Raw genomic sequence first — 12914 nt, 5'->3', positions numbered from 1 at the left:
TGCCTTGTGCAAACAGGGAAAGCCCACCACGTGATGCATGACGTAGTATCTTGAATTGGGTCAAGGTGAAGCAGGAAAAAATGGTGGAGAAGTTAGGGCCATGTGGCTCTAAATTAATTAATTGTTCTGTTTTAATAATAATAATAATAATAATAATAATAATAAACTTGGAAGTCTGTGATTCAAATGCAGTAGCTTTCGGTTCACTAAACAAAAATAATTGGGTGTCTGGAAAATTCTTTTTATGACCTACACTTGAAAAATCTGAAAGGCAGTCTACCTTTAAGTCCACTTGAAGTGATTTTTTTTTATATCGCCTTGGCTGTTTGGGTAAACTCATGTCAACAATCCTAGATGCTATAACACATGATATCTCAAGCTGTGAGCAGGGAACTGAAGAAACCTCGGACCACACGCACTATATTATCGATCTGAGGACTCATTAGAGCCAACTAATTGGATTCATCGCTTCACTGTATCATATATAATCTCTATAGAGTTGCAAAAAAATCTCCATTCTCAGTGTTATGGTCACATATCGAATCTTATTGTATCACATAAAAGCCTATGGTTTATAGTCCTGTTTAGTAGAGAAGTCCATTTATGACACAACTTCTGTTGAATAAATGGGCATGTACTCAGAACTCATAAATGACTGCATCTGGCAAACACCTAGAAGCAGTAAATGATAATATGATACCATACCTCTGTTTGCTAAATCTTAATTTTCCTAAGAACCCTCCCAAAGGGATCAATAAAGTTAAATCTAATCTAAGCTAATCTCATCTATTTATCTGAATATGCACCTTGCCTAAGATTAGGAAAATATTTCCTAGTAACCATTGTTTTATTTTTGTTGCTGCAAACTCTTTCATATCACCATCTCAGGACGTGAGCCCATAAACATGCCCTTGGATCCCAGTATGATTTTAAAAGTTGGGAGGAGACGCTTTCTGTCAGATATGTAGCAAGAATATCATAAAACTCCATCTGAGAAATGGAAGGGAAACTAAAGCTCACTCCCATCCTCATGAAGTGCTTTGAGCGGCTAGTCATGAGGCATATCAAGTCCGCCCTCCCCCCCGCCCTGGATCCTTTCCAGTTTGCATATCAGTCCAACCGTTCGACCGATGATGCCATCTCCACTGCCCTCCACTTAGCCCTCACCCACCTGGAGACAAAAGACTTGTATGTCAGAATGCTGTTCATAGACTTTAGCTCAGCATTCAACACAATCATTCCTCAGCAGCTCATTCACAAACTGGACCAGCTGGGACTCAACGCCTCCCTGTGCAACTGGCTGCTGGACTTCCTGACAGGGAGACCACAGACTGTACGGGTCGGCAGCAACTCCTCCAGCACCATCACACTGAACACGGGGGCCCCCCAAGGATGTGTGCTAAGCCCCCTCCTCTTCACTCTGCTGACCCACGACTGCACACCAACATCCAGCTCAAATCTCTTCATTAAGTTTGCGGATGACATGACTGTGGTGGGTCTCATCAACAATGGCAATGAAACAATCTACAGGAGTGAGGTGAGCCGCTTGGCCATGTGGAGCAAGGACAACAATCTCCGTCTGAACGTGGAGAAGACGAAGGAGATTGTTGTGGACTTCAGGAGAGAGCACACCCAGCATGCTCCACTATCTATCGACGGTGCTGCAGTGGAGAGGGTGAGCAGCACCAAGTTTCTGGGTGTGCACATCTCCAAAGACCTGTCCTGGAGCAACAACACCGCATCACTGGCCAAAAAAGCCCAACAGCGTCTGTACTTCCTCCGCAAACTGAGGAGAGCAAGAGCCCCGGCCCCCATCATGCACACTTTCTACAGAGGCACCATCGAGAACATCCTGACCAGCTGCATCACCGTGTGGTACGGCACCTGCACCGTGTCCTGCTGCAAGACTCTGCAACGCATCGTGAGAGCAGCTGAGAGGATCATTGGTGTCTCTCTCCCTTCTCTAATGGATATTTATAACTCCCGCCTCACCCGCAAAGCCATCAGGATTGCAGGTGACCCCACCCACCCATCTCACAGCCTCTTCAGCCTGCTGCCGTCAGGGAGGAGACTGCGGAGTCTCCGGGCCAAAACCAGCAGGCTCAAGGACAGTTTCTTTCACCAGGCGGTCAGGAGGCTCAACTCCCTCCCTGTTCTGCCCCTCCTCCCCCCTGCCACAGATTCTGCCCGCACACCCCCTGCCCCCCCTTCAGCATCTGACATGTCATCCTCACAGTTTCCCCCCCAACACACACACATACATCTCATCGTTCATTAACACACTGAACTCAGGGTCCGCACATCTCACTTTACCTCGCTCATTTGCACTATTCCGCACTACCTCATCTTAACAGCTGCTAGTTTGTTTATTCTGCTTATTTCATGTTTACCTGCTATACCTCAAGTGCCCTTGACTGTTTGGTTATTTGAACCAATTTATGTGTGTGTATATGTATGTATATATATATATATATATGTTTAGTCTACGTCTAGTTCATATCTAGAGTGTTTATACTGTTTATATTGTCTGTTTGAGTGTTTAGTCTATGTGTAGTTCTTATCTAGTGTTTACACTGTTTGTGTTTAGTCTATGTCTAGTTCCTATCTAAAGTGTTTATACTGTTTATATTGTTTGGGTTTTTTTTTCAATTATTCTATTTTTATTTATTGCATTGCCTGTTTGCACCGTGGGTCAGAGAGGACTGAAATTTCATCTGTGCTTGTATGTCGAGCATGTATAGCATATTTGACAATAAAGTTGACTTGACTTGATTTGAAAAAAGGTTTTAAAAAATTATAAAATGTGAGACAAAAACACAAAACATTTTTATTTACTCACAAAATCTCTTTGCATTTTTATGAGATTTATTAGCATTAAATACACTTTACTGGTCAGTTTAACAGAAATGTAAAAAAACAAAAACAAAAACCTTGAGACGGTCAGGACAAGTCACCGCTGTCACAGTCTCTCATTATATCATGTAACTGAAAACAGAGTTCTTTTACAATGATCGAGAATAAAGTGTGTTGTTTTCGGCAGTAAGAGTAAATGCTACTGTTCTGCCTGCTTTTCTTCTTCGTCTTCATGCTCAGTTGTCGCTTCCTGTTTCAAAGCTGCCGCTTTCCGTCGTTCTGCCTGCGTTATCGTCATCGGATGCAGCGGGAAAAACCCAGCCAGTCCTGAAATTTATGGAACGCAAACAACATTTCAAATGTAAATTCACTCATTTCTGAAATGAATATAATCCCCACATAGAGGTACTGACCCAAAAGTTTGGCCACAGGTTTGGTGGGATGAGCTCCACACCCCATCCAGTACTTGATTCTGTCGTAGTTGAAGCTGACGAGTTTCTCGTTGTAGATGTTGGGGAGAGGGTCGTACGATCCCAGCTGCTCGATGTACTTCCCATCTCGGGCCCTTTTATTGTAGGCAGCCACTATACGGTAAAACGGTCTGTTGGTGGCGCCACCAAGTGCCAGGCGGATAACCACATAACCTCCATGGTACTTTTTGAGTAATAGTGATGCTGTTGGAAGTGAACAAACACAACCAAAGCTTTCATGATGGTTTCATAGATGTAACAATAATACAAACACACATACAAAAAAATCCCTCCAAGTCTGCATTATTATTTCTGGAACATTTCCAATAACTTACAAAAGATTTAAATTTATTTTTAACTTCTAGATGCTTTGATTTAATTAAAATCATGACGATTATAAAAACGTTATCTTCTGTCTGGAAAAATGTCCCACAACTCTGTAAAGACTTAGGTTAGAAACGTTAGAATCAGTTTACAATCTCAGCACAATTGTAAAATCATGACAAATCGAGTCTCGTGATGAAATGACGTGAAGGTTAGGGTTCAGAGTGAGGTTATAGTTTTATGACTTCTTTCACTGATTCATTCACGAAATTCATATGAAATTCAAATTTATATACTTTTAACACAAAATGTCATGTTATATTTTTATTGTGAGCGTTTATTTATATTTATTGTGAGAAATCCACACCACTTAAATGTAATGTTTCAAGTAATTAATTAATTAATGGCACAGTTATAACTGATCTATAAGCCTGTAATTGGCTTCTTCAGTCTGTTCAAAAATTTGAGCCAAACAGATAAATGTTAGAAACTCTCACCACAAACTGTTTATAAAGTTATTAACTTTACATGCTTCATAATACACTACTGTTCAAAAGTTTGGGGTCACCCAGACAATTTTGTGTTTTCCATGAAAAGTCACACTTTTATTTACCACCATAAGCTGTAAAATGAATAGAAAATATAGTCGAGACATTTTTCTGGCCATTTTGAGCATTTAATCGACCCCACAAATGTGATGCTCCAGAAACTCAATCTGCTCAAAGGAAGGTCAGTTTTATAGCTTCTCTAAAGAGCTCAACTGTTTTCAGCTGTGCTAACATGATTGTACAAGGGTTTTCTAATCATCCATTAGCCTTCTGAGGCAATGAGCAAACACATTGTACCATTAGAACACTCAGGGCTGTGAAATAGAAATGACAAAATCCGAGGAAACAATTTTAACAGGGGGTCTGGGAGGAGCAGCCCCCCAGGAGCCGGGGGCCTGCAGGGCCCCAGAAGCTGAACAGATTTTGTGTATATTGATAGATTTGAATATATTGATAGATTTGAAGCATCTCCTGAAAGCAAATATTTTCTTAACCATGACATTTAATTTGAACTGTTTATTATTATTATTATTATTATAAATTGAATATATAAATGTGAACAAGATGGTCTACCTGGTAATCTATAGTTCGACAGCTTCAATTTCACCAATTCCGCATGTTTTTTTCCTTTAACATGGTCAACCAAACGCGTTCTTCCACCAGAACCGTACTTCACATCCTGATGGCACAAGATGCAGTAAGCTTTCCCCGGTTCTTTTATCTTCCGTATGTGCTCATGGAGATATTCACTACCGACTTTAAACTCCAGCCATCGCCAATTCCATTGATTTTTGTTGCCGTTTTCCTTGTCAAATGTTTTTGACATCGTCGGTCTCACCGTCCTCCGTCTGAACGATGTCCCTCCGTGACACAGACATACCGCGAAATTCTCCTTTTCAAAACCGTTGATATTGAAAGCGTGTTTAAAGAGCACAAGACTTGCGCCGTGGTTTGTAAGCATGGCGCAAATGCCGTAAACCGGTCTGTCATTATCGCAAAAGAACCCCCCCCCCCCCCATTTTTATTGCAAAATTAGATGATTTACTAAAATGATATTTTTGGTGGCCAAATTCGCAGAATTCCGCGGATCCGCGGATTTTTCACAGCCCTGAACACTGGAGTGATAGTTGCTGGAAATGGGCCTCTATACACCATACCGGTCAACCCTCCCGTTTTTCCCGGGAAATCCCTTATTTTGACTTATTTCCCGCTGTCTTCCCGTTTTTTTATTTTCCCGAAAATATCCCGTATTTTCACAATATAAAAAAGTCGGTAGGTCCAGAATTCATGACGCGCCTCTGACAGGAGTTTACAGCAGGAAGTCAGGCCATGAATTCATGTCCCCGCCCTCTCAGGCATCAGTAATTACATAACTACGTCCGGAGGCGAGGCTGAGCAAGTGATTAGGTCCAGTGTTGCCAGATTGGGCGGTTTCCCGCCCAAGTTGGGCGGTTTCAAGTGCATTTTGGCGGGTTTTGAACATATTTTGGGCTGGAAAACGTCAGCAGTATCTGGCAACACTGATTAGGTCTGAGGTGAAGATGGCGATGCTAATAGCTAAGAAAAACATTAGCCTCTCTTTCTTTGATGATTTCAACAAGTGCGTGGCTGGAATGTTCCCAGACTCTTCCATCGCAAAGAAATTTTCCATGGGGAAAACGAAAGCCTCCCAAATAATCAAAGGTAAGCTACACATGTTTACATTAAGTATGTCCTGGCTAAGACCTCATAAATAGCCTAGTGTAAACTAATTGGTGTATTGGCTGCTCCTCCTACTCAAGCGAGTAGGACGCTTCTTTGCTTTGCTCCTGCTTTCTTGATCTTTATTTCTATACTTTACTTTCTCACTGAATTTCCACTATTTTTTTCTCATTTTATTTTTCATCTTTATAAGCTTTTAATTTAATTTTAATTTAATTTCCACTATTTTTTTTTTTTTTTACAAAATGCCAGGGAGCAAAAAATCCTGCAGAAAATGCATGGAACTAGAACAGAGGATTTCTATTCTGGAATCAAAGATTAATGCTCTGCCAAAGACGGACGAATTAAAAGCGATATCTCAGGAAAGGAGTACAGAAACAGTGGCTGAGAATGCAGAGATTGCACTCCGACAGACCGAGGACATTGCAGATCAAGTGGAAGAATTCATCAATCAAGCTGGGCAAAATGTGAGTACAGAAAACTGGCAAATGATGGGTGGTAAGCCCAAAAATAAAAACAGAAGAGTAATTACTTCAACACCAGCTCGTTCTACAAATTACAATAGGATCTACAATCCTATGGAAAATCCACAGCCCATAAGGCTTCAGAACAAATTTGAATGCCTCAGGGATGTGGAAGAGGATTTTTCAAGCGGACAAACACATAGTAAAAAGAGATCGCACCAAGATCGAAGAGCTGTGAGAAGAGGCAAAAAGCAGCTTGTAACACCACCTGATCCCACAACCCTTGTTCTTGGTGATTCCACTGTAAGACAATTAAAAGGTTATGGGATGATTATTTGTTGTCTTCCAAATGCATCCATCTCTGACACCAAAGACAGCATTTTGAAACTCATGTCCGAACATAAAACTATTAAACGTATTGTTGTGCATGTGGGAGCAAATGATGTTTTCAGAGAACATCTGTTTGTCCAAGATGATTTCAGAAAACTTTTTTCTGAGCTCTATAAGACTGGAATTCAATCTTTTATCAGTGGCCCACTCCCAGCGAGAGGAAGTTTTGCTTTTTCTCGACTCTTCAGTCTTAACACCTGGCTTGGAAAAACTTGTTTTTCATTTGGTATGAACTTCATAGACAATTTTAACCTTTTCTGGAATCGCAGAGAATTTTACAAGCCAAATAGCACTGAACTCAGCTGGATTGGAGCCAAAGTCTTAGTAGACCATTACAGACTTGCAATCTTTTCTCAGCCAGCATTGAGGAAAACAGTTGATAAGATGTCGCAGACTGACATAGTTACAAAGCCTAAACAATCATCTTTGCAAGTCGTCATCAAGGACACACAGACATCTGACTTGCAAGACTCCCAACATTCAAAGACAGATGACTCCACTTCTCCTCGGATGGATTTCCCAAATAGCATGAAAAAATTGCTCCCAATGGCTACACTCTCTTTTTCCAGCCCAAATCTGTCACGACAAGCAGTGTACCCAGTTCATCAAAATTGTGTTCGTCCAGGACTTTCAGCTGGCTACAAATCTTTTTCACCATCCAAAAGATACATGTCATCTCCAATCCTTTCACCCTCAAACCAAATGGAACATTTAGAAAGTCTTGTTTGATGTACTCTGGGTCCCTGCAAATGGGTGTAGTGTTGAAAACCAGCTGGGACCCAATGTGCCTATGACATTCACTATTCCTGTGTTGATAAGAAACAGAAAACATAGAGCACATTTAACCCTGGGGGTGAACCAATCTAATCTCCTTCCTGTTTTAAAACAGCATCAGAGTGCACAAGCAGATATTACTTCTAGACTTTCTGTAAAGCTAGCTCTTCTGAACATTAGATCACTTTTAAACAAGTCATTTTTAATTAATGATCTTATTTGCAAACACAATCTTGATTTTTTGCTTCTAACTGAAACCTGGCTGGATCAAGCAAATAGTGCTACCACCCTTATTGAAGCAGCTCCCCCAAATTTTAATTTTTTGAATGTTACCCGACAAGGGAAAGGTGGAGGGATCGCAAATATATTCAAAGTCTCTTTTCAATGTAAACAATCCTCACTTGGTGATTTTATGTCCTTTGAACACTTATGTGCACTTGTTACATGCTCTCCTAACATATTATTATTATTAACTATTTATAGGCCTCCGAGACATTCAGCCAAAGTCTTTCTTGAAGAGTTTGGTGAACTGTTATCAGTCATTTGCTTAGAGTTTGATTGTCTTATTATATCTTGGGATTTTAACTTGCATGTAGATAATACTGCTAACATCTATGCCAAAGAACTACTTGCAATTATTGACAACTTCAACCTAGTACAACATGTACAGGGGCCGACCCACTCTCGTGGTCATACTCTTGTGATGACCACGTCATCACAAAGGGTCTTACTGTTTCTAATACTGTTGTTGACCTGGCCTTATCTGATCATTTCTGTGTTTTCTTTGATGTTTCTATGTCTCCTCACATTCAGAACAGCTCAACGACTATCGGTAGGAGAGTCATAAAAGACAACACGTGTTCTCTTTGAGCAAGCTCTCTCTCAGAACTCAACCAAAATGTCAGACTCTGTAGATGATTTACTGGAATTTTTTAATTTAAATATGACCCAAATTATGGATGATATTGCTCCATTCAAAATCAAGAGAGTCAATGATAAGCAGAAAGCACCATGGAAGCAGTACCCGGCTGTTAAACTGCTAAAGAGAGAATGTAGAAAGACTGAAAGAAAATGGCGCAAATCTAAACTTCACATCCATTATCAAATCCATAAAGAGATGCTTTGTAATTACAATTATGAAATTCGTAAAGCAAGACAGTCTTTCTTCTCCAACATCATCAGCAGGAATATGAACAATGCCCGTGTGCTATTTTCAACAGTAGAGAAGCTAACTAATCCCCCACCACAATTAGCACCTGAACTTCTCTCAGTTAATAAATGCAATCAGTTTGCATCCTTCTTCAAAGGTAAAATTGATAAAATACGGCAGAATATTGCTCATAATATATCTCAGTTGCAAAAAATTGAAAAACTGCAATCACCACTGACACAGATAGATAACTTCAACACAATGTCAGAATTTTGTTTAATTGATTATGAGACTCTTGAAAAAACTGTACAAAATCTCAGTTCCTCAACATCTGAACTGGACATTCTGCCCACCAACTTTTTTAAGTCTGTTCTTCATCTTATAATTACAGATGTGCTTCAAATTATAAATACATCCCTGGAGACTGGTGTTGTTCCTGTGTCCCTAAAAAAAGCCGTTGTAAAGCCCCTTCTTAAAAAAATAATCTGGATCCTTCAGTGTTAAATAACTACAGGCCAATATCAAATTTACCATTCATCAGGAAAATCCTGGAAAAAACTGTCTTCAATCAATTAACTGCCTTCTTGATATCAAACAGCTGTTTTGATAACTTTCAGTCAGGATTTCGTGCCAATCATAGCACTGAAACAGCGCTGATTAAAGTTATAAATGACATACGTCTTAATACTGATGCAGGCAAAACATCGGTCCTGGTGTTACTGGACCTCAGTGCAGCTTTTGATACTGTTGATCACAACATACTGCTATATCAACTTGAACACTGGGTTGGATTGACTGGTAAAGTTATCAATTGGTTAAATTCATACTTAAAAGATAGAAGCTTCTTTGTTACCATGGGAAATTGTTCCTCAACGTCAATGTCCTTGACCTGTGGTGTCCCCCAGGGGTCGATTCTTGGACCATTACTTTTCAACCTTTATATGCTCCCACTTGGGCAAATTATCAATAAAAATTCAATTTTGTATCACTGCTATGCAGATGACACCCAAATTTATTTTGCTCTATCACCTAATGATTATGCCCCCCTTGAATGTCTCTACCAGTGTATCAATCAAATCAATAGCTGGATGTCACAAAATTTTCTTCAGCTGAACACAGATAAAACAGAAGTAATTCTATTTGGAAAAAAGATGAAAGACTCAGGATTACCACTATTCTTGACACAAAAGGGATTAAAACTAAAGAAATGGTTAAAAATCTTGGTGTTTTCATTGACAGCGAACTAAACTTTGACAGTCACATGAAAGCAATCACTAAAACGGCATTTTATCACCTAAAAAACATTTCCAAACTAAGAGGACTTATGTCAAAAAATGATCTGGAAAAACTAATACATGCCTTCATCTCTAGTAGGGTTGATTACTGCAATGGCCTTTTCACAGGCCTGCCAAAAAAGACCATCAAACGACTTCAGCTGGTTCAAAATGCAGCGGCGAGGGTTCTCACACAAACAAAAAGAACAGAGCACATTACTCCAATTCTAAGGTCCCTTCACTGGCTTCCAGTAAGCTACAGAATTGACTTTAAAGCATTGCTGCTGGTGTACAAATCTCTAAATGGTACAGGGCCCAATTACCTCTCTGATATGTTGCAGCGGCCTAACCCAATCAGATCTACCAGATCGCAGCAGAAAAATTTACTATTAAAACCAGTTGTTAAAACAAAGTGTGGTGAAGCAGCTTTTAGCTACTATGCAGTACAGCTATGGAACCAACTGCCAGAGGACATTAAAAATGCTCCTGCTGTTGGCAGCTTCAAATCTAGGTTAAAGACCAAGCTGTTCTCAGATGCTTTCTGTTAAATAATTAATATTGTCTTCTTTACATTTTTTATAATCTTTACTTTCTCTGCATGTTTTAAATTTACTTTAACTTTATTCTATTTTATTCTTTATTCTATTCTGCTGGGGTTTTTTTCTCATCCTATTTGAACTACTACTTCATTTTATTATTTTATTTTTACTATTGTTTAATTATTATTATTTTATTTTAATTCTTTTAATTAATTGTTTTAGAATAAAAATAAAATTATTTTATGTAATTTTATTTCTCTATTGTTTACTGTTTTTGTTTTTACTTCTGTAAAGCACATTGAACTGCCATTGTGTATGAAATGTGCTATAGAAATAAACTTGCCTTGCCTATTAACTGTTTTATCCACTCATTGTCTATTTTATTTTCTATCTGAAACTTACCCATTTTAAATCACTCTTGGTTTAATATCTTATATTACTCTCTCTTTATTACATCTAGTTTCTCTTTATTACATCTATCTATCTATCTATCTATCTATCTAGTGTTCCGAGGCCATGACTATGGTAAAACCATAATAAATTGCAATGGAATTGAATTTATTGACTGGTTATATAATGACCTTTCTTATTTTAACATATGTATTTTAGCCCTTAATTTGGGAAATAACTGGTCCCACTGAAAGCAAATAAAAATAAATGTATAGTTTATTCACAAATGCACTCTATAAACCATAAGCATATTGAGTTTGGGTCTTGGCTATCACCAACATGCACCAGAGTACAGGAAATCACAAATACTAGATAGAAAATTGCCCCCCATTCAACTACACACCCACTTTTGGTGAAGGGTATGACTTTCCGAAATTTTCCCTTATTTTGAGTTAAAAATCTGGGAAATATCCCTTTTTTTCAAACCTCAAAGTTGACAGGTATGCTATACACCTATGTAGATATTGCACCAAAAACCAGACATTTGCAGCTAGAATAGTCATTTGCCACATTAGCAATGTATAGAGTGGATTTCTGATTAGTTTAAAGTGATCTTCATTGAAAAGAACAGTGCTTTTCTTTCAAAAATAAGCACATTTCAAAGTGACCCCAAACTTTTGAACGGTAGTGTATATATGACTGACATATAATAAATACTTACACAAATGGACCATGGTTTTAGTTCTAGAAAAACAAGAGCAAAAAACAAACAATCAATCTCAAGAAATTTATATCAATGTTTTCACAATTTAATCTTACACGAATAATATGAACAAATCTGCTAACTGCTAATCACCCACTGAAATACCCATCTAGCAAACTTTCTCATCTCAAAACCTTTCATTTCACCTCAAAAATATTGCCTCACTTTGTATAAAGGATTAGAAATGTGTCTTTCCTTCGAGAAATTACGATACACGTCCCAAAAGAGCACCGCAGACATCAACAACATGACATTTGCAAGGGCGCCGCCATTTTTTTTTCATCGGAAATGTAGCCGGAAGTTGAATTTCACCTGCAGTTCCACGGCTTGTCCACCTGATGGAGACAATGTACTGTCTTTACAAGACCACTACAGCGACTCTTCTGGGTGTCGTTTGAAAATATTAATTTTGTCAGGAAAATTAAATACATTATTATCATTTTAAAAATATTAGAAATATAGTAATCGTTTATGTTACATTTTTTAAAAAAATTTATATTTATTTTTGGTTTTATATTTACATTTTTAAACCATACCTTGTTAGGTAGGCTATGGAATGCCATTGAGGTCAATATTAAATACATAAGTAAGTAAGTAAGTAAGTCAGTAAATAAATAAAAAAATAAAAAGCCTAAATGAATAAATATGCCTCTGAAATAAATAAACGAGACCATAAATATACATAACATATATTAATACATGTAAAATATATAAATGAGTCAATATAGTTTAATAAATACATCATCATGTGCTTACTCAAGGAAGCTCACTTTCAACTGTCTTCGCTATTATATGAAGCCAAATCTTTACAAATAACACAAAAATAGGATTTTATAGGAAAACAATAGCAGCAATACAGCATATTATTACACTCCATGTTCAGACAAAGTGGGGGGGAAAACAGAACAAAAAAGCTACATGGCAAACCAAATGCATCCTACATGGTGAAATGGCTGAGCATGATCATCTCAGAGCGGCCGTTTATTCCACTTGTGGCTTTTTAGGAAGCAGAATCATGTGTGACAGGTCTGTTAGTGATGCTCAGATGACCGGATGATGCAGCTGAGAAAAGGAAAAGCACCATTTTGACAAAATACATACATAAAGGGGGAGGGAGGGTTATGAGTATTATTATTACTATTATTATGCCTTCCTAATTAGTTTTTGGATGATGGTGGAACATTTATTCATACCCCAGGGCATCAGGATATGGTTAAAGGTATGAGCAGGTGATTTCAAGAATGACATTTATTTATTTAAAATAGCCCTTGAGG

The 12914-nt window shown here is 38.3% G+C and overlaps 1 protein-coding gene across 2 annotated transcripts; it reads right to left on the bottom strand.

Moving 5' to 3' along the window:
- Nucleotides 1–2847: 2847 nt before the first annotated feature.
- On the bottom strand, nucleotides 2848–11924 carry mrps16 (mitochondrial ribosomal protein S16). 2 transcript variants are annotated; one of them, XM_060909797.1, is made up of 4 exons: nucleotides 11787–11924; nucleotides 11599–11621; nucleotides 3267–3527; nucleotides 2848–3180 (listed from the first exon to the last, which is right to left on the bottom strand). In XM_060909797.1, exons 2-4 carry the CDS (start codon nucleotides 11609–11611, stop codon nucleotides 3053–3055), a joined length of 402 nt encoding a protein of 133 aa, XP_060765780.1. In that variant the 5' UTR covers nucleotides 11612–11621; nucleotides 11787–11924; the 3' UTR covers nucleotides 2848–3052. The 2 variants fall into 2 exon arrangements, with proteins under 2 accessions (XP_060765780.1, XP_060765779.1); XM_060909796.1 differs by having other exon boundaries at nucleotides 11806–11924.
- Nucleotides 11925–12914: the final 990 nt, after the last annotated feature.

This window comes from Neoarius graeffei, chromosome 26 (genome assembly GCF_027579695.1).
Source record: "Neoarius graeffei isolate fNeoGra1 chromosome 26, fNeoGra1.pri, whole genome shotgun sequence".
NCBI classification, from domain to species: Eukaryota; Metazoa; Chordata; class Actinopteri; order Siluriformes; family Ariidae; genus Neoarius; species Neoarius graeffei.
The sequence above is the reverse complement of the archived record's forward strand: the minus strand, read 5'-3'. Positions and strand labels throughout refer to the sequence as shown.

Excerpts from the sequence above, each read along its gene's own strand:
- mrps16 (XM_060909797.1), bottom strand. Across the intron at positions 3,181-3,266 it reads ACCTGTGGCCAAACTTTTGG|GACTGGCTGGGTTTTTCCCG; the intron begins GTCAGTACCTCT and ends CATAAATTTCAG.